This window comes from Nerophis lumbriciformis, linkage group LG25 (genome assembly GCF_033978685.3).
Source record: "Nerophis lumbriciformis linkage group LG25, RoL_Nlum_v2.1, whole genome shotgun sequence".
NCBI lineage: Eukaryota > Metazoa > Chordata > Actinopteri > Syngnathiformes > Syngnathidae > Nerophis > Nerophis lumbriciformis.
Window position 1 is genome coordinate 14,762,791 of NC_084572.2, and position 26,883 is coordinate 14,789,673.

Genomic DNA, 26,883 nt, shown 5'->3' on the forward strand with positions numbered 1-26,883 from the left:
GCTTTCACCATGTTGTTTAAATGGAAATAGCTTCAACGTTGCCAGATCTCATGAGAGAAACCACCACCCATCTCTATGGAAACAAGCCCGACAGGCATCCCACCACTTTTGTGTAATGGAAAACATGAGGTAAATATATAAATATTTTAAGAAGAAACAGCAAAATGATACTAAGCACAAAATAAAAATGTTGAATAACCTTTTTAAGTACCGTATTTTCCCAGACAATAGGGCGCATCGGATTATAAGGAGCACCGCCAATGAATGGTCTATATTTAATCTTTTCATATATAATGCGCACTGGATTATATGGTGCATTAAAGGAGTTATATTAATATAATTTTTTTCTAAATTTAAAACACTTCCTTGTGGTCTACATAACATGTAATGGTGGTTCTTTGGTCAAAATGTTGCATAGATTATGTTTTACAGATCATCTTCAAGCCGCTTTCTGACAGTCTCTTCCGGATGCGTCGTTTTGTGGGCGGTCTTATTTACGTGGCTCACGTTCGGCAGCGTCTTCTCTCCTTTGTTGTAGCAGTGTAGCGTGCAAGGACCGGAGTGGAAGAAGTGTTAATAGATGGAGCTAACTGTTTTAATGACATTCAGACTTTACTTAAATCAATAACGGAGCAGCATCTCCTCATCCAGAAACAACAACACCGGAAATGTGTCCCGTGAAAAAACGTCCGACCGGAACTCTAATAACTAAAGTTCCTTGGTTGAATAATGTAAACTCACTACACCGGTATGTTTTAGCGCTTTCATGGCGAGTTTACTGACATATATAAGTAAAAACTTTACACTACTTTATATTAGAAATGGCAACAGCGGAGACAACGAGACGATAGAGAAAAAGAAGAAGCTCATCGACTATGGTGTCGCACGGACTACAAAGGCGGACGCGCTAAATATTTCAGGATGCAGATCCCAAATACAGCAGGTACCAGAAGGTAAGAAACGTTGCTTTTGCATAATATTGCGAAACAAAACGCCAGATAGTATGTCTTACCTTATACACACACCATAATAGTACTCGTATGTTGAAGCACATCAAACGGTGCAGCCTACGTTTATCTCTTATGTTTGACTGACATCTACTGGTCACACTTATCATTACACCATGTACCAAATACAATTGCTTTGAGGTGGGTAAGCTTAACCAAACGTATTCTTTACATTAGGTGCACCGGGTTAAAAGGCGCACTGTCGAGTTTTGAGGAAAAAAAAAGATTTTAAGTCTGCCTTATAGTCCGAAAAATACGATAAGTAACTTGATCAAAAGAAAAGAGTGAATTTTGCACATTGTACACATATAATGACACCCTCAAAAATAGACAAATGTTCTCTCAAAAGAGTTCATAAGTAGACTGCCAAAAATATCCGCACAATTTACGGTAAAACACAGGTCGCTGTAGTTGCTAGGAATTCATCATAAAAATACAGTCACGATGTATAGGACATTACGGTATGTTGATGTTGAATCCGTTAATTTTTTACAGTTAACTGTTTTTGCTTACGGTAAATTACTATGAAAAAAACTGATATATTGTTTGCCTGTTTACAAAAAACCTATAGATACCTATAAAATACTGTATATAAAAACCTATAAAATACTGGCAGCTGTGGTTTCCAGAAATTCACCGTAAATCAAATTGCTGCCAAATTTAGTGTTGCCAGTCAACCTATCCCCAGGTGCATGTGTTTGGAGGTGGGAGGAGGCCGGATTACTCGGAGAGAACCTACACAGTCATGGGGAGAACATACAAACTCCACACAGAAAGACCCCCACCCAGGGAATCAAGCCCAAAACTTACTCACTGTCAGCCACGAGCGTTAACCACCACCCACCATGCTGCCCAGTCACCTATACTAGTATCTGCAAAATGCCTGTGTTTCTGATACATGTGAGCGGTACGTGAGGATTTTAACTTGAAAGTATTTGTACAACCTTTCACCGGACAACTTCTGCAATGTTTCTTTTCAAGTGAGCTATCAAAAAAAAAGCCTTAAATGCCCGGTATCTGTTAAATAGCTGCTTACAACCAGTTCCAACACATTTCGATGCAATTTACAATGAAACATAGACATAGCACCTCAGTGTCTGAAACCACTTGCCACAAAAATACAAGAAAACATGTTGTTAGCCAAAAAGTAACTAAGCTAATGCGTTAACACAAACCTCTAAAACAATTAAAATATGCTGTAAATTGAAATGTACAATCTACTAAATCTTTAATTTATGAATAATTCTGGAAATTGCTTGTGACATTACAGTATTTTGCATTGTACAATTTTTCCTTATTTGCACAGTAAAGTCATGTGTTTTCTGCATATTACAACCATAGTAATTTAGGTCATCTACTGTTTCTTGGGTTGCAGGAATCCATTGCATTCACTACTGAGATGAACTATTTTTGATTTCAATGTGTTTTACTGTTGCTGTTTAACAATTACTTGCTGTAGTTTTTACGGCCATTTTTCTTTACAGTGTATATCTTTATAGTACCAAATATGTACTAGGTGATACGAAGTACACATTTGTACCCCACAGAGTACCTGTTGCACTACAAATGTGTTTAGCTCATTGACAATCCCTATTGTTAGTAGTATTTTAAATAGGGCATACTCATACTACTATAAATATTGTTCAGGAATATAGAGCCATAACTGATAATACTATTGATAACAATGATAATACATTTGTCTGCTATTAGCATCTTTGATTATTGATGTGGGATCTGAGCCGAGGATGTCGTTGTGGCTTCTGCAGCCCTTTGAGACACTTGCGATTAAGGGCTATATAAATACACTTTGATTGATTGATTGATGGATTATTGCCATCATCTCTATTCTATTAACTTGTATTCATCATTCATAACATGATCTTCTTTGATTGTTGATTATATACTTCAAGATTTTAGTTAAGGTTGTGTATTGAGCATTTATGTCTCTTTAATTATGGTTTTAGGCGCATGTTTACATAATCCTTGCACTATCAGCTATTTAAGAGGTTCCTGCTGTATGGAGCACTTTAGGCTGTATAACGTTAGAGGGTTAAAACAATAGTACTTTAACTGGTGCATTGTATACATACATGTATGTATGTATGTATATATATATATGTATATGTATGTATGTACATACATATATATATATATATATATATATATATATATATACGTATATGTATGTATGTATGTATATATATACATAAATGTATGTATGTATATATACGTATATGTATGTATGTATATATATACGTATATGTATGTATGTATATATATATACGTATATGTATATATATATATATGTATATATATACGTATATGTATGTATATATATACGTATATGTATGTATGTATATATATACGTATATGTACAGTATATACTGTATATATATACGTGTATGTATGTATATATATATACACGTATATGTATGTATGTATATATATATACTTATATGTATATATGTATATGTATGTATATATATACGTATATGTATGTATGTATATATATACGTATATGTATATATATATATATATGTATATATATGTATATGTATGTATATATATACGTATATGTATGTATATATATATATATATGTATATGTATGTATATATATACGTATATGTATGTATATATATATATATGTATGTATGTATATATATACGTATATGTATGTATGTATGTATATATACGTATATGTATGTATGTATATATATATACACGTATATGTATATATAAATATATACTGTACGTATATGTATGTATGTATATATATATATACACGTGTATATATATATATATATATGTATGTATATATATATACGTATATGTATGTATGTATATATATATATAAGTATATGTTTATATATATGTATATATACGTATATGTATGTATGTATAGATATACGTATATGTATGTATGTATGTATAGATATACGTATATGTATGTATGTATATATTTATATGTATATGTACCGTATTTTTCGGAGTATAAGTCGAACCGAAGTATAAGTCGCACCTGCCGAAAATGCATAAAAAAGAAGAAAAAAAACATATGCAGTATAAGTTGCACTGGAGCCCGGCCAAACTATGAAAAAAACTGCGAAAAAACGGTATATATATATATATACGTACAGTATATGTCTGTATGTATATATATATATATATATATATATATATATATATATATATATATATAAAATACAACGTGAGCACTAGTGGCGTTGGACTCCTTTTCACTCATCAAATGGAGCCTTGCATTCACATGAAATAGAACACTATAAAAATTGACATAACATCAGAAGCAGCACAATTATTTCATGTTTACCTCACAAACTAAAAAAAAGAACATTTATATCATGCACTTTTATCTGTATCAGTATAAAATGTAAACATTTCGGCAACCCGCGACTTACGAAATTTGTAAGCGACTTTAGAAAAAAAAGTAGCCCAAAGTCGCTTTTAACAAGGGGTCTTGGCAACACTTATTAGCCTGATAATTTTGGCGGAAGATGACATAATTGACTTCCTAAAGGTTGTTATTTTGCTTTGATTTTCATCTATTTTACAATAATATCAACATGAGTTAAGTCTCCTAGCTTTAGCCTCCCCTCTAAGATCAGTGGTATTAGTGAAGCTGGTGACTAATTACAATCCGTAAATGCTCTGATTAACACCTCTCTTCATTTAATTGCTAAGCCTCCTATAGAGGCTCTTTCATACATAATGATTCAAATATTACAAGGTGTTGCAGTTCAAACATGATTATAACGCTATTTTAAACATTGCTGGTGGTTTATTCACCACCGTGGGTTTATATGCAACATGACTCATGTTCATTATCTCAGCCCACAATTGCGTGTACATATTGATTTTTGCATCCCCGTAATAAAACAAAACAAAAAAAAACCAGCTTTTGGGATTTTCCACATTTTATGCATCTCCTTTTTTGAGTGGATTCTATCTACTCCGATCGTGGCGTTCCTGTTCTCTGACATTGACTATATTAGCATGTCATTAGCATTTCCTCTGGCTGAACGAATACGAGAAAGTTCCATGCAAACTTTTGATTTAGCATTTGCCACGCTGGAATGTGCCGGATAATATTGGAGCTGATGGGTTTAATTGCGGCACCAGTGCTCATCAAAATGGAGAGGGAAGCAACTGGAGACAGAATTAGAGCCTGCAAGGGAATAAAAGACATGCGGGAGCACACTGTAAATCAAGTCGTTTTCTTGGTTAACATCATATCACATTATCATATCTTTTCATGTGCTAATACATTAATACAATGTGTGGAGCAAGGGGACAATTTGATTAAATTAACATGAGTGAATATTTTGTTTATGAGTTAGTTATTGGTTTGGAGTAAACGAGAGCAGGAGGAATAATAATTTAGAGTTGTGCCAAGGGTCATTAGGACTCTGCTAAATTGGATTTCACAGCTGCGTTAGATGGCTTCGAATTGTGGACTCATTTAGAGAGCGACGCCTCATTCTTTCTGGACACTGAAAAAAATGGTGGACCAAATAAGGTACATGTAAACATACAGCATACAGAAACCTATAGAAATTGAATCATGACAAAAAAAAATCTAGGAATAGCTCTTTGAATGGACAAGCGTCTCTGCTTAGCCCACCCACCAGAAGTTGCACGCCCGACCGGAAGTTGTGATTTACATAACTGAGGAGAATTGCACTAGTTAGGAATTTTGCCTATCATTACAATCATTATGTACGACAAGTACACATTTTTTTTAATGCATTGTAACTCGTAAATAAATGCTAGCAAAAGTCAATTAACAATGGAGCCAATGGGGTAATTCCGCCTATAAAGCGCTCTAAAAAACCTCCAAAGCCTACATCAACATTTTTATATAATTTTTCCTGTTCAAGCTGCACATTTGGTAACATTAACCCTGTTATATAACGTCATATGTGACTATAAAATATGCATCTCTTTGTAGTACACGCTGTAGCAGTGTCTCTCTGTAACACACACAGACGCACACACCCACACCAATCACGGTTGAGGTGCAAGTACCATTAAAAAATATTGACTACATAAATCAGAAGTTACTCACCCGTTACTCAGTAATTGAGTTTTTTTTTTTTTGCTGAATACTTACTCTTAATCAAGTAATTATTTGGATGACTACTTTTTACTTTTACATGAGTCATATTACTCTTTAGTGTAATACTACTCTTACCTGAGTACAATTTTTGGCGACTCTATCCATCTGTCCTTTTGTGTGTTTGATGTGGCAAAGTCCCATTTGGGTGTGGGTTGGGTGGCTAGTTTAGTTACAGATACATCATGGTCATCTACAGAGGTCAAGATTTGTCCTATTCTTTGCACTGTGTGGTTGTCACATTACACATCAGACAGATGACTTAAAGGAGCCGTATGTAATCATTTCATGTCAAGTCATCATTAAATGGCCCTGATATGTCAAAAGGCATTAATAAATCATGTTCTTTTCAAATACCTTTATAACTGATAATGGTAGTTCAACCGGGATATGCTCATTTCCAAATTAGATTTACAGCCCCGAAATATTGTTATTGTTTTCATTTCGATGCCCCGCCCTCCACCGTTTGACCAATTAGAAAGTCCGTGACTGTGTCTCATCCAGGTTGCCAGTTACTCACCGCCCTCTTCGTCGAGCTACTGCCACTGGTAAAGTTACTAAACATGTCAGACCTTAGTAAATCTAAAAGGCGTCGTTACGATTCTCAACTTATTCATGACAAAGCCAGGAACAAAATGAGGATTTGTATCTGGGCTGCCTTTGAAAGATGGAGACGATTAAAGGCGGAGAAGATTTTTTCATTTGACGCCAAACTTGCTAATTTCCTTCTTGATAGATAAGTCAGGCATTTACGTTTTCTTATTACTTGTAATAAATGGAAATGGACATTTCGTATGTAAACTATTTTGTTCAATACAGTCTATGATCTTGTCTAACAAAGCTAGTCTGTTTGTGCAACAAATGCTTGGTTGAGTTGGTGCTCAGCTCCTAGTGTAATGCTTAGCATGCTCGCCCGGTCAATGACACATCGGCATATAGGCTTACGCGGGAAATATATGCTCGTTAGCCTGTATGTCGATGTGTAATCCAACTGACAGGGCAACATATATTTTCGACAAATCAATACTATGTGGATAATGGTAGTGTCAGTGCCTATTTCGTTCTCAATATGCTGATACGCTGAGGAAATGAGTTCCAACATTAGCACAGCTAATTGCGGTTTCTGGTACTGTATGTACATCAGGCACATATGGGGTGGTATTTTTCATAACATGGTCACTACTGTCTAGTTTCTCTTGTTATATTCTTATTTTACTGTTATATTTGTATTTTCATTGTTCCTTTTTATTTTAATTCTTATTGTAATATTTTTCTATTTTGTTTCTATTTATACCCCCATTATTTACTTTTTACTTTTTAAATTCGATCTCAATTCTGTACACTGCTGCTGGAATTTTAATTTTCCTGAGGGAACTCTCCTGAAGGAATCAATAAAGTACTATCTATCTGTCTATCTATCTATCTATTTGCTTGGCACAATATAATGCATTAGATGTAATGATTTTCTACTTTGTGTATTGACATGATAGTAGGCTATATGATTTATGCGTGGGTTGGCTTATAGAATTGCACTCTGCACTGAAAGATGGTGATGTGCGTACATGGAAGAGAATGCAGTGCGTCAGTTTGGATGCAACATGGAGTTTTAAGTTTACTGTTGGCCTTGGCTTGCCATCAAAGTAGGCCTATGCGATATATAATATGTTATATATTATTATATATAACTATTTCGATGGTGGTCCGTGGGGTCAAACTAGACATTTTAGCAGGGTAATGCCAACAATCTGTCCCGACTCCCGACGAAAATATTGCTGCGTAACTTTACAAATACATTTGGGTAATCGACATTAGTAAAATGTGGCATAATTACTTAGTAAACCATCTTGCAAGAAGCATAAACAAGAGAAACCTACAGCGTAGGACTCGTCGATTGCCATTTGAAGTTCCTTGGAGTAGGATTCGGGTTTGGCTGCATATCTGGCAACCTCAGTCAGGGAGAGTGGGAGAGGACTACAGAATTTTGACCGTGACTGCACCTACCTTTAAATGTAGCTCTACGTTTTTGTCCCCACTTTGTAATAGTACGTAGGAAAAACTGCCAAAACCACACCGCATTGAACGTATCACCCGGATCGAGAAAAATGAACAAAAACAATGGAATGCAAATTTTCTCTTTCTTGTACTACTTTTTCTACTCTTTTTAAAAGACACATTTCATCCAGGACTGAGGGCACCTAGGCAATTGGCAGCTGCAGCAAAGTGAAGACTCTAGAGCACTGCACTGCCTAGGGATAAGGCACAGCTACAGCTGAGATTGGCATGTCTATTTTTCAACTCTAGCTGTGTATCTTTAAATACTACAATGACAAAGTCAGTCGGAAAGAGGAAAGCTAACAGACAACAATTGAGAAAACGTTATCCAAGAGGAGACTGAGGACAGCAAAAAATGTTTGCATTTGTTTTGTCAGGGCCCGAGCAGCGGTGCAAGCCCCACGGGGGCAATGCAGTGCACCGCAAGGGCCCTATTCAAATTGCTGTTTTTTACTTCTATATGTTTGGACTCCTTTGTGAGGCTTTACCATGCACAAAAAGCCCTCATATTTTGTATGCATACATTTTATATTTTCGGGGATCAGAAATGAAATTTTTTAAATTAGAAAAAAATTACACTTCCTATCAGTATCACATATCGACATGAAAATTGCACGAGACGTCTATCATGGCGGGACGCACATAAAAGTTTTAGGTACACATACCTGAAAACAAACAGGAAAGCAGCCATAATGGCTTTTGTCTGCCATTTTTCGGCGAAACAAGGGGCCATATTTTAACGAACTCCTCCTAGGGACTTTGACCAAATGAGTCGCAGTTAAAATGACAGCTATTACACATAGAGGTGATGATGAATTGTGAACAAAATTTGCCTGCGCCATAAGATGTGGTTGTCGCATAGCGCCAAACTTTGCTCCGATGGTTCGCCACAAAACACGAAACGTTAATATTGACTCGGCTCCACAAATTCAAATCTTGATCTTATTTGGTAGAAATGATGATGAAGACAGCCTAGAGTGCATATTCTTATCGGTACATATTCTTATCTATTTGTAGTGGGCGCTGCCTGGCGGCAAATACTGCTCCACGCCACCCCCAATCAGAATGTCATTACATCACATCAGAGGATTTGACACGGATACTAAACTGATGGGCGATAATAAATATGATATTAATTTAGATTAATTAAGTAAGATCTTGATCCTATTTGATACACATTATGAATATGTCAATCTGAAGTGGTCTATGGGTCAGTACCTAAACATAGCTATTCATAGTGGGCGGAGCCTGGTGGCGAAAACTGCACCTTGCCATAAAACATCAAACTGTACTTCACTTTAGCTAATCGGATCTTCCTCCAAACTGACATTAAGCTTCAATGTCAGGGTCCGATCGTGCTGAGATGTTGATATCGACACTACTATCGCCCCCTTATGGTGAAAAATTATAACAATCATAACTTCCTTTTATACTGTATGTTCCGATCTTCCCAAAATTTTGGACAGTGAATCGCAGTAATGGGTGGGATGCAACTGCATCACCTCAGTGGTGTCTACATCACCCCCTTGTAGTGGAAAATTATAACAGTCATAACTTTCTTCCACATGCTCCTATCTTCCTGAATGTTTTGATGTTGGTTCGAGGTGTTGGGTGGAACGTAACTGTACGACAACTGGGGCGCCATTATCGCCCCCTTGTGGTGAAAAATTATAAGTCATAACTTCCTTTTATATGTTCCGATCTTCCCAAAATGTTGGACAGTGAATCACAGTATTGGGTGGGATGCAACTGCATCACTTCAGTGGTGTCAACATCGCCCTCTTGTAGTGGAAAATTATAACAGTCATAACTTCCCTCCACATGCTCCTATCTTCCTGAATGTTTTGATGGTGGTTCGAGGTGTTGGGTGGGACGTACAGTAACTGTACGACAACTGGGGCGCCATTATCGCCCCCTTGTGGTGAAAAATTATAATAGTCATAACTTCCTTTTATATGTTCTGATCTTCCCAAAATGTTGGACAGTGAATCACAGTATTGGGTGGGATGCAACTGCATCACTTCAGTGGTGTCAACATCGCCCTCTTGTAGTGGAAAATTATAACAGTCATAACTTCCTTCCACATGCTCCTATCTTCCTGAATGTTTTGATGGTGGTTTGAGGTGTTGCGTGGGGTCTTCGAAGTATTCCCTCCACCGATCCACAACATCCGCAGTCGAGGTCAGCAGAACACCATCCTCGCCATACACGGTGTTGATAGTGCACTGCTTCCCCTTCCTGAGGCGGCTTCGAAGTCGTCCGGAAGTCGTTTTCCATGGCCTCACCGAACTCCTCCCATGTCCGAGTTTTTGCCTCTGCGACTGCTGAAGCCGCACACCGCTTGGCCTGTCGGTACTTGTCCGCTGCCTCAGGAGTCCTATGAGCCAAAAGAACCCGATAGGACTCCTTCTTCAGCTTGACGGCATCCCTCACCGCCGGTGTCCACCAACGGGTTCTAGGATTACCGCCACGACAAGCACCAACTACCTTGCGGCCACAGCTCCAATCAGCCGCCTCGACAATAGAGGCGCGGAACATGGTCCATTCGGACTCAATGTCCAGCACCTCCCTCGTGACATGTTCAAAGTTCTTCCAGAGGTGGGAATTGAAACTCTCTCTGACAGGAGACTCTGCCCCACCATCGCAGCCAACTCACCACCAGGTGGTGATCGGTATAAAGCTCCGCCCCTCTCTTCACCCGAGTGTCCAAAACATGAGGCCGCAAATCCGATGACACAACTACAAAGTCGATCATGGAACTGCGGCCTAGGGTGTCCTGGTGCCAAGTGCACATATGGACACCCTTATGTTTGAACATGGTGTTCGTTATGGACAATCTGTGACGGGCACAAAAGTCCAATAACAAAACACCGCTCGGGTTCAGATCCGGGCAACCATTCTTCCCAATCACGCCTCTCCAGGTTTCACTGTCGCTGCCAACATGAGCATTGAAGTCCCCCAGTAGAATGAGGGAATCACCCGGGGGAGCACTCTCAAGTACTCCCTCGAGTGAATCCAAAAAGGGTGGGTACTCTGAGCTGCGGTTTGGCGCGTAAGCGCAAACCACAGTCAGGACCCGTTCCCGCACCTGAAGGTGGAGGGAAGCTACCCTCTCATCCACCGGGTTGAACTCCAACGTACAGGCTCTGAGCCGGGGGGCAACAAGAATTGCCACCCCAGCCCGTCGCCTCTCACTGCCGGCAACGCCAGAGTGGAAGAGAGTCCAGCCCCTCTCGAGAGAACTGGTTCCAGAGCCCTTGCTGTGCGTCGAAGTGAGTCCGACTATATCTAGCCGGAACTTCTCCACCTCGCGCACTAGCTCAGGCTCCTTCCCCCCCAGCGAGGTGACGTTCCACGTCCCAAGAGCTAGCTTCTGTAGCCGAGGATCGGACCGCCAAGTGCCCTGCCCTCGGCTTCCGCCCAGCTCACATTGCACCCGACCTCCATGACCCCTGCTATGGGTGGTGAGCCCATTGGAGGGGGGACCCACGTTGCCTCTTCGGGCTGTGCCCGGCCGGGCCCCATGGGGACAGGCCCGGCCACCAGGCGCTCGCCATCGTGCCCCACCTCCGGGCCTGGCTCCAGAGGGGGGCCCCGGTGACCCGCGTCCGGGCAAGGGAAATCTGGGTTCCTTGTTTGTTTTCTTCATAAAGGTCTTCGAGCTGCTCTTTGTCTGATCCCTCACCTAGGACCAGTTTGTCTTGGGAGACCCTACCAGGGGGCATAAAGCCACCGGACAACATAGCTCCTAGGATCATTGGGACACGCAAACTCCTCTACCACGTTAAGGTGGCAGCTCAGAGAGGAGTGACATTTGTAGTGGAAAATTATAACAATCACAGCTTCCTTCCCCATGCTCCTATTTTTCAGAATTTTTGATGGTAGGTCAGGGTGTTTGTTGGGTGGGACGCAATTGCCCTGATTGCTCCCTTGGGGTGGAATACTATAACAGTCATAACTTCCTTCCACATGCTTGAATCTTCCTGAAATTTTTGGTAGTGTATAGGGGTATTGGGTAGGACACAACTGCATGACTACTGCAGTACCTTTATCGCCCACTTGTGGTGAAACTTTATAACAGTCATAACTTCCTAAAACATGCTTCCTAAAACAATGGAGAAAATGTTATCCAAGAGGAGACTGAGGGCAGCAAAAATGTTTACAATTTGGGTATATTTTAGTCATTTCTTGCCATGTATTTTCTAATGCCACAATGACAAAATCAGTCGGAAAAATATGTGCTAACTATCAATACAAATTAGGGCAGAGTAGACTAAAGGACAGCAAGAAAACTTAAGCATGTGTGTTTATTTTTTGTCATTTCCAGCCATGTATCCTTAAATGCTACAGTGACAAAATTTGTGAGTCAGAGAACCACTAAGAAACAACAATGGAGAAGACTGAGGGCAGCAAAAAAATGTTAGCATTTGGGTTTATTTTTTTAAATTTCTAGCTGTATATCCTCAAATGTTACAATGACAAATTCAGTCGGAACAAGAAACACTAATAAACAGCAACGATGGAGAACATTTTGTCTAAGAGGAGACTGAGGGCAGCAAAAAATGTTAGCGTATGGGTTTATTTTGGTCATTTCTAGCTACGTTTCCTGAAATGTTACAATGACAAAATCGGTAGAAACTAAAAACACTAATAAAACAACAACAATGGAGGTACATTTTATCCAAGAGGAGACTGAGGCAGCAAGAAAAATGCATGTTTGTATGTTATTTTGTTACTTATTATATATTTTTGTCATTTCGAACCATGTATGCTCATATGTTACAAAAACGAATCTACTCGACCAACGAGTGAGTGATAACCGAAATGATATTGACTCAAGATGCTTGAAATCTATCTATTTCTAGTTCCCAGTCGCACCTGCTTGGGAGCTGTGTGGGTACCATGCAGTAGAAAATGGGTACATTTACCAGAACATCCAAAATAAATTTTAAATTACACTCCCAGGGTGTTTTGATTGCCTTTGCATGGCCATTAGCTGGCACTGAATGTGAGCTGAGGTGCTTCTTCTGCGTCCACAGGCAAAGTGTTCATGGGCCACAAGCGGGAGATTGCGGAGAGCAGAATCCCCGAGCTCAACACGTACATGAAGGTAATTATCTACAGCAAAGTCTTGATGCGCTCGCTTCAACATGGAGCCTAAGTGGGCTGAGTGATGCTGTAGGTGGATGGAGCCCTGACTTGGACGTTTATTTGAGCAGCAGTTTGCAGATGAAACTGCCGCTCACGTAGGCGTCGCCTCTTTTCTTCTCTTCTCTGCTCCTGTTGCCCACATCACTGTCTGACTGACAGTGTAGTTGTAGGACTTTTGACTTGTTGCGTGCAAAAACAGTGTTGTGCCGTAGCCAAAAAGCACGCCACCATTTCTCAGCCCTGCACCCACTCGCTTGCCTCGCTTTCGCCACAACCTACGTGCTTCTAACTTGCCTTCGCCATTTCTTTCCACCTCGCTTGTCCCTGCTGACCACCTCCTTTTCCGCCATTCCCCACGGCTTTATCATCGCTCCCTTTTCCCTCCTCCAGAGGCTGCTTGGTCTGCCGACGTGGTTGCTGCTGGACGAGGAGCTCAGGATGTTCTTCTACCAGACGGAGAAGGACAGCCAACAGCAACCTCGGGCTCTCAGGCGTTTACGCCCGCCTACCCGCAGAGTGTAAGCCCTGCTTTGTTACCTTGTTTGTTAGGTATACATCAGGGGTGTTCAGATATACCGTATTTTCCGGACTATAAGGCGTACTTAAAATAATTATTTTCCCCTCAAAACTCGACAGTGCGCCTTATAAACCGGTGTGCCTAAAGTAAGGAATAATTTTGGATGAGCATACCCACAACAAAGCTATTTTATTTAATACAATGTGTAATGATTAGTGTGACCAGTAGAGATACGTGCAGACTGAACTATGATGGGTCTCAAGTCAACAACACCAACATTTTAAATGTTCCATTGAAAATATAGAACATTACACACGGCGCTCAAAAATCTATCAAAATATTTTAGTACGACTTTGGTAAGCTATGAAGCCGCACCGTTTGAAGGATTGTCGGCGCAATAAACGTACAAGTATTATTATGGTGTGTGTAAAAGGTAAGACATATTATCTGCCGTTTTGTTTCGCAATATTATGCAAAAGTAACATTTTTTTTACCTTCTGATACCTGCTGATCTGTATTTGGGATCTGCGTAAATCCTAAAAAATTGCGCGCGTCCGCCTTTGTAGTCCGTAGCGACACCGTAGTCGATATTCTTCTTCTTTTTCTCTATCTTCTTGTTATGTGGCATTCATCCTCCACTGTAATATAAAGTCCTTACTTATATCTGTCAGTAAACTTGCCATGAAAGCGCTAAAACATACCGGTGTAGTGAGTTTACATTATTCACCCAAGGAACTTTAGTTATTAGAGTATAGCGGTATAGCTCAGTTGGTAGAGCGGCCATGCCAGCAACTTGAGGGTTGCAGGTTCGATCCCCGCTTCCGCCATCCTAGTCACTGCTGTTGTGTCCTTGGGCAAGACACTTTACCCACCTGCTCCCAGTGCCACCCACACTGGTTTAAATGTAACTTAGATATTGGGTTTCACTATGTAAAGCGCTTTGAGTCACTCGAGAAAAGCGCTATATAAAAATATAATTCACTTCACTTCACTTCAGAGTTCCAGTCGGACGGTTTTTCACGGGACACATTTTCGATGATGTTGTTTCCGGATGAGGAGATGCTGCTCCGTCATTAAAACAGTTAGCTCCTTCTTTTGACACTTCTTCAACTCCCATCCTTGCACGCTACACCGCTACAACAAAGATGACGGGGAGAAGACGCTGCCGAAGGTGAGCCACGTAAATAAGACCGCCCACAAAACGGGCATCCGGAAGCGACTGTCAGAAAGCGGCATGAAGATAATCTGTAAAACATAATCTATGCAACATTTTGACCAAAGAATCACCATTACATGTTATGTAGACCACAAAAAAGTGTTTTACATTTAGAAAAAAACTAATAATAATATGAGTACCACGGGTAGAACATTCACACAGAAAGAGGCACATGCACGAACTAACCCCTGTTCCACCGTGCTTCCTGACTTTCAACTCACTTTACTACAAAGAAAAAGTAAAATGCATACACAGTTAATCATTTAATGCTTGCTGAAATCTTTTTCATGTGACTATAAAGACATATTTTTTGTGAATAACGTGAACAAATTTTAAATCATATGAAAATTTCTGTGTTTACGGTATCCACTATAAGGTTGTTGTTGTTTTTTTTTTAAACACATTTTTGCCTATTAGCCAATAGGCTGGAGTCTGATCGGAACTATTTAGAGCAGATGTCTTCAACAAAGAGAGTCTGTGGCCTCTAGGGGTCCGTAGAGTTACTGTAGGGGGATATATTTTCTTTTATGTTCACCCAGCAATTTTTTTTAACAAATTGAAATGTCTGCGATTACATTAACACCTGCAACTTAAAGGTTTAAGATAAAAATATGAATGAATAACTATATTATTATTTTCATGTTAGCATTTAAGATAGCGAGCAATAACCGCCCTAGTTGCCACCATGCGATTAGCGGCACTATCTGCTGCCTATCAATTTGTGTGCTAGCTACCACCTAGCGATTAGCACTGTAGTTGCCCGCCAGTGATTAGCATGCTAGTTGTCTGTTAGCTATTATGGGTGCTATACTGTATAATTAAATATTTTAGTATTGCACAATAACAAGCTACCTTTCAAAACACAATCTTACACAGTATATACAGTTTGGGTTTGGGTGTCCTTGACCTGGAAAACACTGAATACTCCTGACTTGACGTGAAAAGTTGATGTACTATCATTGTATATTGTGTAAACGCCAATTTCATTAAAGTCAGCTATGTGAACCACTACACTATTAATGTTAATAAAACCTGAGTGAAAGGATGCTTAACTCTCCAATTTGTTTTGATTATTTAAACCAGGGTTTAAGTATTGCAGTGGTTTACATAGCAAAACCTCCTCACAATTGACTGATGTCAAATGTTTAAAACAGTTCCAGTAACCTTTACTATATAACATCTACTGTACTCTATATGTTTCCTCATTTGATGCATTTACAGACGGTGCTACTAGTGTTTTGGTTTGGTCTTTACCAGTCGTTCTCAAACTTTTTTTTGTACCATTTCAGAAAACACTTGGCCCTCCAAGTACCACCATAATGACCAACATTAAAATACAGTCGTGTAGTAGGCCTAAATATTCATTAAAAACAAGGCAGCGGTTTTATTTAACAAGAATATTTAATATATTTGGCCACTGTAACATTGCAAACAGTTTGTACAGTAACACTGTGTTTGAATATAGGAAAATAAAACACTGTACTTTAATCAAGTGATTCTTTGGCGTACCACTAAATGGAGCCCGCGCACCACTCGTGGCACACGTACCACAGATTGGGAATCTCCCGCCTATACGATCTTGCAACATCTCGGACTGCTTTTGTTCCTTAAACTGATGCCATCTTAAAACCGTTTATTTATAAGTTGCAGAGGCAATCAGATGTAAGTTCCTCTTTTATGTTTACCCTTGAAGGCCATCTGTTTAGCTCATTTTGTGTTTCACCAGGGCAACATGAGGTAAGCGGGGACTGTCTCAAGAGGAAATAATGCAAACATGGACTCTCATTACTTCCCCATCTCGCACATGCATTCCTTTATTATTCACACAGACTTCTCTAGTGTTGTAAATATAGGCCGTAATGTCGTCAAACATTTAAACTCTTCTGACAGGACTTTTAAATCGTTTGACAGCAAAAATACTGTGTATATATATTTGAAATATATAGTACTTTCAAAGCGTACAAATTTTTACTAATCTCGTGATAAATGTTATACATACACTGAAATTCAACTATCTATATTACACCAATAAATTGTATGGACATACTTTCGAATACGTAAACCTCGTGAAGAAACGGGGTAGGTGAGAGACATGATTTATGATCTAGAACAGTGATGGGAAAACTAAGGCCTGTTGGTCTTTTTAATCTGGCCCGCCAAATATTACAACAAAATTAGGCAAAGATCAGTTTTGAGAATTTCCACAGCAAAACTGACACTAGACTTTGACACATTGGCAAAAAAAGGGTGATCAACAACACTGCTCCCACTGAAAGAGAATGTAAGTGTTAACCCTGTAATGCCATGTTTGTGTTTCTTTAAGGCTCTGATATGATATTGTTGAAAATAGATGTATAGCCCATGTTTGGGAAGCCTACTCTTAGTTCCAAAAGATATGATATGCTTTGAAATGCATCATGTGTTCGCCCGGCCCATCTGTCAAATTTCAACAGTCAATTTGGCCCCTGAGCCAAAAAGTTTGTCCTCCCCTGATCTAGAATACACTTCCATGAAGCAAGGAAGCGAGGAAGCAGCAGACCACTCGATGATGTAAACATAGGGACACACGTTCGTTAGTGATCACGGCGCCGCTATAAATAGTTTTTCTGCGTTTGCGCTTATAATAACAATATTTTTAATACTTGGTTAATTGTCAATTCACGAAATGTAAATGGGGTATTGTTGGTGCTTTTATCGAATTGGCTCCGCTGTAAGCAGACTTTTATTTACGTTTATTTAATATTTAAAATGCATTACAAATGTGTATTTATGTTTGACTTTCTCTTCTACTTTTACCGAATAGCGTTATTTTAGTTTTACTGAGATTCAGAGATAGTCTGTTTTTGTCAAACCATCTTTTTAATTTGTTGATTTTTTTTGTCATTATTTGTATTATCTTCTGTGTGTTCTCTCTTGAACAAAAAGCAGTTTTGTCATCTGCAAATAATACTAACTTTAATACCTCTTAATGGCCAAGCTGTTTGTTTACATGCTTTTTTTTAATTTCTCTTTGCTATTTGGGCTTATTGGACCCTAATTAGAATAAAAAACTAAGAATCATATTTTTATATGATGTACTTAGTCCATAAGTAACAAACGTGTACTTAATGTTTAGTGACATGCTAATTCTTATTTTTACATTTTTTTTTCCAAATTCCATTGTATGTTTTACTCTTCTGACACCACCAGATGACAGTATAAGTGTCCACATAAGGGCCATAAGACCCCAATTCAGTAGGGTACACAATTTTGGAAATAAGAGCTAAAAGGTGCTGTCCACGCATGTGGCCACTAAGCCTTTAGAGGTTAAGTCTCTTGTAACTTGACAAATGTTGTTTGTATAAAGATTGAACAGTTTTGGTACCAGTATTGATTTTTGGGGTATGCCACAAGATATATTTAGAGTTGCAGACGTTTGTTTGCATAGTTTCACGTATTGCTTCCTGTTGGTTAAGGAGCTACTTATCCATTTTGAGGCCGGCCCTCTCATGTCATACAGTTCTAATTTGTTGATTAAGATAATAATAACTGGGATTTATATAGCGCTTTTCTAAGTACCCAAAGTCGCTTTTACATGTAGAACCCATCATTCGTTCACACCTGGTGGTGGTAAGCTACATTCATAGCCACAGCTGCCCTGGGGTAGACTGACGGAAGCGTGGCTGCAATTTGCGCCAACGGCCCCTCCGACCACCACCTGTCATTCATCATTCAATTCACCGGTGTGAGTGGCACCGGGGGCAAAGGGTGAAGTGTCCCGCCCAAGGACACAACGGCAGCGATTTTTTTTTTTTGGACGGTAAGAGGCCAAAGATGAATTGTGTCAAATGCTTTTGTTAGATCCATAAACACTGCCGCTGCACACTGTTTACCATCTGTTGCGTTCGTAATCTCTTCCGTTATCCTGATTAATGCGACTGATTTTGAAATTTTGGCTCTGTATCGACAAGTATACCACTATGTGGAGGGAGATGTGGCCAGTGCTGCCTGCAGGAGCAAAGGTCAGCGCCTCTGTCCATGGTGCTGAGGACAGAGCACCATCAGACGGGGCGTGGCAGTGCTGACGGAGAAACACAGCTGGCAGGTGATTAGATTTTACAGGTGGTACGTGTTTATCTAATCATCTGTTGTCTTTAACAGTAAGCGGCCGGGAGCAGGAGGACAGAGAGTACTGGAGAGAAAACTTTTGTTAAAACATTATTATTAAAACCTTGTTAAAACCTGCACGCTTGGCTCCTGTGCCATGTCTGACAGTGGGACTGCGAGGACGCAACTTCCGCACACTTATTTATACTTTTTTTTTCAATAATTTTCGAAAATTGTGGAAGTAGAGAAACAGGTATATAGTTTGTAAATTGGTGTGAATTAGTTCAGTATTCAAGTTAATATGGTGTTAGTAAAATCAGGAAGACATGACTACAGTATATATATATATATATATATATATATATATATATATATATATATATATATATATATATATATATATATATATATATATATATATATATATATATATATATATATATATATATATATATATATATAGTACAGTGATTGCAAACAATACTTTGGAGTTCACAGACATACTTCACACAAAAGTCATAACTTTTGGGGGCGGTATGGCGTAGTGGGTAGAGCAACCGTGCCAGAAACCTGAGGGTTGCAGGTTCGCTCCCCGCCTCTTACCATCCAAAAAATCGCTGCCGTTGTGTCCTTGGGCGGGACACTTCACCCTTTGCACCCGGTGCCACTCACACCGGTGAATTGAATGATGAATGATAGGTGGTGGTCGGAGGGGCCGTTGGCGCAAATTGCAGCCACGCTTCCGTCAGTCTACCCCAGGGCAGCTGTGGCTATGAAAGTAGCTTACCACCACCAGGTGTGAATGATTGATGGGTTCTACATGTAAAGCGACTTTGGGTACTTAGAAAAGCGCTATATAAATCCCAGTTATTATTATTATTATTATAACTTCTCCGGAAAGCTAATGAGGATTTTGGCAAAATGAGGGTAATACGTTTTTTCTTTGTCGTTCTGGGTTTTCTGATGTACATTGCACCGGCATCAACTACGATCGCCCATTTTTCCCCCAAATTATACTTTGAAAAAAAATTGCAGGAAATATTTCAGTTTTATGAGCTGGGGTATGTTTAGATTGATATTTAGACTTATTATTTTGGTTTATTTCATCAGGAAAACAACGTCGGAACGACTGCAATTACATGCTTTTGGCCACAGCCGCACACTACCTTGGTGTTCAACACTCTCTATACACTGCTCTGTTTGAGCCTACATCAACAGTGCCCCTGCAGGTTGAAGCCAAGTAGTGCATTCTGTTTTGCACTTAATTGCTTCAAAATGCAGTTAACTCTATATTAACCTGATTACAGTGACTTTCGAGTGTCTTTCAATTTTTAAGCTTCTATTTTTTTAAAGAGATGTTGCAGTTTGGTTTTTGTCTGTCAACTACAAAACCCACAATACACCTGGCTTATTTTAGTTCATTGTCATTTTTCTGTTGTCTTTTAGAAAGACCGTTAAACCAAAGACGGACCTCTTCTCCTCCCCCAGGGCAGAGGTATGGGTGCCTTACTTAACTTTTGTTGTTGTTGTTGTTTTATTGTGTGTATGTTTAGGTTGATTGGCAACACTAAATTGGCCCTAGTGTGTAAATGTGAGTGTGAATGTTGTCTGTCTATCTGTGTTGGCCCTGCGATGAGGTGACGACTTGTCCAGGGTGTACACCGCCTTCCGCCCGAATGCAGCTGAGATAGGCTCCAGCACCCCCCGCAATCCCAAAAGGGACAAGCGGTAGACAATGGATGGATGGATGTTACAATATTCCATGCCAACACCTGAGTTTCTGGCCTGCAACCACGCAAAATGCATTGCATTAACTACAACTCACGAGTATCAGGTTTGCTTCTTCGTTGCGTGACACGTGACCAGCCATGTGGGCGTAGACACGCATACAATCACTCACTAAGAAATTAACTGATACAAACGCTTCACATGCTGCCTGAGACTAATCAATACTGATGATTGTTAGGTGCCCACACATCTTTTACCTACTTGAATTAATGGAAATCATAGCAAAATAATACAAAAAAGGGATAGTTTGTATGATTTCTTTCCTAGTTTGTATTGTACGGCTTTGGCTTTGAGTGTATAATTCGTCTCTCCCTTTGCCAAAAAAAACCTATTGAGACTCATTGGCCACAAAATTAGTTATCATAAATATGTCAACAGCATAATTTAATGAGATAAAATGCAACAGCGGGATAAAAAAATTCAGCCTTTACCATGATAGTAATGCTGCGCTTTGATAGACACTCACAGGGGGGTATTCATTTATTCATTCATGCCTGGGAATGTAATTCTAATCCTTCATTTTTTTCTTATACATTTTGTTATTTAATAGCTTTATTCCAAAGTTAATTAAATCAAAATCAAACACGTAATACTCCGTAGAAAAAAACTGAATGTTGTTTTAGACATTTATTCATTAAAATAACATATCTACACATAGCCATATATGAAACCACTTTATGTGGCACCCAAAGTTGCTTTTAGTTAGTTTTTGAATCAGTTAGGCTCAATGTAAGCCTTATTGATATTATTAATTATTAATATGTTTTTAATATTATTATAATATTATTGTTATCTAAAGAAATCCGATTACAGTAACGTCATCAAAAATATGTTTTTTTATAAAAATAATAATGCTCACTTTTGGTCATGTTCGACAATGTACGTAATCGTAACTCTTCACTTTTTCCACACGTTTTGATGAATAGTCTTATTCCAAAATGTATTAAATTTTGAGTTTTTACACAAATATAGACTATAAACCCAAAATAAAAAGGTTATTTTAGAAAATTTACAAACTGTGTTAAAAATAAAAAAGTATATATTTACAGTGAAGAAACTTTGCTATGGTAGTCAAAGCTGAATGTAAGAATTATGTTGAATTAATTCAGCTTATTCAGAACTAATCTTTATTTTATATTCTCATGCACTTCATGCATCGTACGTCATACAATACTTAAAGAGATCCAGTAGAGTAAGATAGTAATGCTAAATTTTTGTCAGAGCTTCATGTTTGGTAACGTAATCATATCTGTTTAGTTTTTTTTCCCTACATTTTGTTATCATAGCCATTTTTCTACAAATAATTAAATTAATCTCAAAATTGTACCTGAAATAGTTCCGAATGACGACCCCATAGCAATATTAATATGTAATGTATTACCATATTCCCGGTCTTTAAGGCCCACTTAAAATCATTTTTTCCCCTCAAAACTCGACAGTGCGCCTTATAACCCGGTGCGCCTGATGTAAGGAATACGTTTGATTGAGTTTACCCACCTCAAAGCTATTTTAATTGGTACATTGTGTAATGATAATTGTGACCAGTAGATGGCAGTCAAACATAAGAGCAAACGATGGCAATATGTCTCAAGCAAACAACACCAACATTTTAAATCTTCCATTGAAAATATTGAACATTACACACGGCGCTCAGAAATCTATCAAAATGTTTTAGTATGACTTTGGTAAGTTATGAAACCGCACCGCTTGAAGCATTGTCGGCGCATTAAACATACGACATATTGTCACAACGTGGACTATGGCACAGTTTCCTGCGTGGATTGCTTTCCCGAGATGCAAAACAACTGGACTGGACATCGGATGAAGGTAGATACATGATTTAATTATTACTATGAAAAGAACCAACAAAAGGGGCGCACAAGGCGGAGATACAAACTTGGATAAGAAACAAAAACTAGCACAAAGGCAGAAACTATGAACATGACAAAACTCGCTAACTGTGACATGAAAAAACAAAACTTACGTGGCATGGCATGAAGCATAAACTATGAACAGGCATGAGTAACAGAAGTATCATCAGATAATCATGGCATGAAGTGAGCAGAGGTCACAGAGGTAATGTCGCCAGGACGACCAACTGAAAATGACAGGCTTAAATAGTAGTGACATGATTAACACAGGTGCGTGAGTCCAAAAAGTGAAACAGGTGAAACTAATAAGTTGTCATGGTAACAAAACAAGGGAGTGAAAAAAGAGGAACTAAAAGTGTCCAAAAACCAAACAGAACATAGCCAAACAAAACATGATCAAAAGACATGACAATAATGGTGTGTGTGAAAGGTAAGACATATTATCTGGCGTTTTGTTTCGCAATATTATGCAAAAGCAACTTTTCTTACTTTCTGATACCTGCTGATCTGTATTTGGGATCTGCGTAAATCTTGAAAAATTGTGCACGTCCGCCTTTGTAGTCCGTGTCGACCCAATAGTCGATAAGCTTCTTCTTTTTCTCTATCTTCTTGTTATGGGACATTCATCCTCCGCTGTTGCCATTTCTAATATAAAGTAGTGTAAAGTTCTTACTTATATCTGTCAGTAAACTCGCCATGAAAGCACTAAAACATACCGGTGTAGTGAGTTTACATTATTAAGCCAAGGAACGTTAGTTATTACAGTTCCGGTCGGACCGTTTTTCACGGGACACATTTCCGGTGTGGTTGTTTCGGGATGAGGAGTTATTGATTTAAGTAAAGTCTGAATGTCATTAAAACAGTTAGCTCCATCTTTTGACACTTCTTCAACTCCCGTCCTTGCACGCTACACCGCTACAACAAAGATGACGGGGAGAAGACGCTGCCGAAGGTGAGCCACGTAAATAAGACCGCCAACAAAACGGCGCATCCGGAAGCGACTGTCAGAAAGCAGGCTTGAAGGTTATCGGTAAAACATAATCTATGCAATGTTTTGACCAAAGAACCACAATTACATGTTATGTAGACCACAAGGAAGTGTTTTCAATTAAACAAAATAATATGACTCCTTTAACCTCTTAAGGCCCAAGCTGTTTGTTTACATGCTTTTTTTTAATTTCTCTTTGCTATTTGGGCTTATTGGACCCTAATTAGAATAAAAACTAAGAATCATCTTTTGATATGATGTACTTAGTCCATAAGTACACAAACGTGTACTTCATGTTTAGTGACATGCTAATTCTTATTTTTACACTTTTTTTTTTCAAATTCCATTGTATGTTATACTCTTCTGACACCACCAGATGGCAGTATAAGTGTCCACATAAGCGGCCATAAGACCCCAATTCAGTAGTGTACACAATTTTGGAAATAAGAGCTAAAAGGTGCTGTCCACGCATGTGGCCACTAAGCCTTTAGAGGTTTGTGCCCTATAATCTGGTGCGCCTAATATATGAAAAAAGATACAAAAATAGACCATTCATCGGCAGTGCGCCTTATAATCCGGTGCGCCCTATGGTCCGGAAAATACGGTAATATGTAAATCCATGGCACACAAAGCTTAGTGAATAAAATAATGTTGAATCAATTAAAACTGAGCAACATTACTATGTTTTTATCACAATTGTTATAAGAGTTTTTTGTTTTGTTTTATTGACAATTTTAAGCCCCAGTTTTTGATCTCAAACTATTAGAATGACTTCACTGACACGAAGTGATGCTCAGTTGTGTACACAAGTGTACACAGACTGACTTTGTGTCCGCAGGTGAAGGGTTGCTGCAGCTTTTGATCTACTCGTACATCATCCCCTCGCAGGAGAAGCACTTAACTTCTCTGAAACCGTTGGGGCACTGAAATGAATGCACACAAGCGTCTGCACACTCCAGTTGTCTTCCCTGGGAAAACTGCGCTCATCCTCTCTCTCCCACACAGCAGCGTAATCTACCCACAAAGCTGCCAGCCTACTCAACATTTTATTTTAGCTCGGAGAACTGAGTGCTCCTCAGCGTGCTTCTCTGTGTTAGCGCTCGTCCTGCGTCATGTTCTCTCAATTATGGAAAACAGATGTTGAGTAACCAAAAGATGGGCTGAAGAGAGCAGGGAAAAGGTACTTGTCGCCTCAAGATGGTGCAAGAATGAGCATTTACAATTTAACTAAGCGCTACTTTGGTTCAATACTGTATGCTTCAATGTGGTAAACTCTAGTAACGTTCCATTGTATTTCCCTTTCAATGGATTATACTGGACCCATTGTCTCAGGGACACAAAAAAACAAGTTTATGGTTCAAAAGCCGTGAAAAGTTGCTTCTACAAATTCAGGAGAGAGAGCTTTGTGTATTCTGGGTTCCTGGAAACTAAGAATTTAGGTGGTCTGGACAGGAGAGATGATTCGAGGGCCCTTCAGGAGGCCTGGCAGAGCAAAAGGACTTTGGGGTATAGAGATGATGGTCCCAGGGACCTTTGGTCACCTGGTATTTGCAAATTGACTTGAATACTCAAAGTGGTTTGAGACTATGGGTGATGATCCCATTGCCCAAAGGTGGCATGCCAAGGCTAATGCACCCTAGTATTTGAGTAAGTCTGGAAAGTGTTGGTGGTCCAGGGGATGACAAGTGGCCCTATTGGGGCCTGATCAGCTAAGATCTCAAATAACAAGTGCTAAATAGTGTGTGAATACAATAACATTGCAAGTACTAGCTGGCGTGTTGCAGGTGATCTACTAAGATTGTGTGCACAATTGATAAGTACAAAAGTACTGTAGTACTGCAGAGGATTTTGTGTGTAGTAGGGTTGTACGGTATACCGGTATTAGTATAGTACTGCTATACTAATGAATCATATTCGGTACTATACTGCCTCTGAAAAGTACCGGTCCGTCACTCCCCGCATCCCCCTGTCGTCGTCACGTCGTGTCACTGCTGGTTTTCGAGCAGATGAGCATGTTCGCCAGCGCACAATCACGGGTACTTACAAGCAGACACAGTGTGTAGACAGAAAAGGGAGAATGGACGCATTTTGGCTTAAAAACTAACGATAAAGGTGAAGTTATAACATTGAAACGCCCTCAGGAAGAGATGCTTTAAGACATGGCTGGCTAGCTAGCGGCTAAAATCCATCCGCAATCGGCAGTGTTTTAGCTACTTCTAAATCACTAATAAATAAAGTGAGTTTCTTACAAGAATCATCCCTGCAGGACGAGGAATAGCTAAACATGTTTCACTACACACCGTAGCTCACCGGCGTCAAAATGTAAACAAACGCCATTGGTGGATCTACACCTAACATTCACTGTAATGATACTAAATACAAGAGGGTATTTAGTCGATACTACTATGATTATGTCAATAGTTTTTGACATCACAACATCTTCTTTCGTTTTTTTTAATTTATATTATGTTTATATGTACCGGCTATGCCCATGGAGACACTCATTTCCCTTCTCCTTGAGGATATTCAACCAGTCTATGTTTCTATGCAGCTCACAACTATAATCTGTGCCATTTCTTCTGGGCTACACAGAAGGGCAATCTAAATAACATAATTTATTTTTAGCACACAGAAGGTGAGCTCTGCATGGTAGCCACTGGCATGTTGCAACAAGTCGTGATGATTGTTAAGAACGCCATTATTATGCAACGCCGTTTGTTTTTCCAGTAACAAGTAATTTAATGCATTACTTTTACGTATGCTACTACGCCGTAAGTGTTACGTTTGATGCAACGAGGCATGCTTCTTTTGTTGTCAACGAGACAGCTTTAGAATCCCATCAAATCCCAACAATTCAATTCAATTCAAGTGATAATCATCCCAAATAATAATCCTACAATACCACACTTAAGACACAGCCATTGATGTACGTTCGATTGCTTTATTAACCATCAGTGAACACATTTTACAGGAGCTGCCATCAACAATATTTCCTTCCACTTATGGAGAAAAATATTCAAAGGGGTTATTCAATTTTTTTCAGGGGGGGCCCTGCCAAAAATTAAAAACCCTCTA

At 39.1% G+C, this 26,883-nt stretch overlaps 2 protein-coding genes across 2 annotated transcripts in view; one reads left to right on the forward strand and one right to left on the reverse strand.

The window, feature by feature from the left end:
- pvalb7 (parvalbumin 7) overlaps window positions 1-26,883 on the reverse strand; it is a 53,013-nt gene that overhangs the window by 19,221 nt on the left and 6,909 nt on the right. The gene's annotated exons all lie outside the window — the stretch shown is intronic.
- Window positions 1-26,883, forward strand: part of ncf4 (neutrophil cytosolic factor 4) — a 53,303-nt gene that overhangs the window by 5,097 nt on the left and 21,323 nt on the right. Inside the window, exons 4-6 of the mRNA XM_061983858.1 lie at window positions 13,231-13,301; window positions 13,733-13,860; window positions 20,608-20,656. Coding sequence (XP_061839842.1) covers window positions 13,231-13,301; window positions 13,733-13,860; window positions 20,608-20,656 — 248 coding nt within the window. The remainder of the gene's footprint in view (window positions 1-13,230; window positions 13,302-13,732; window positions 13,861-20,607; window positions 20,657-26,883) is intronic.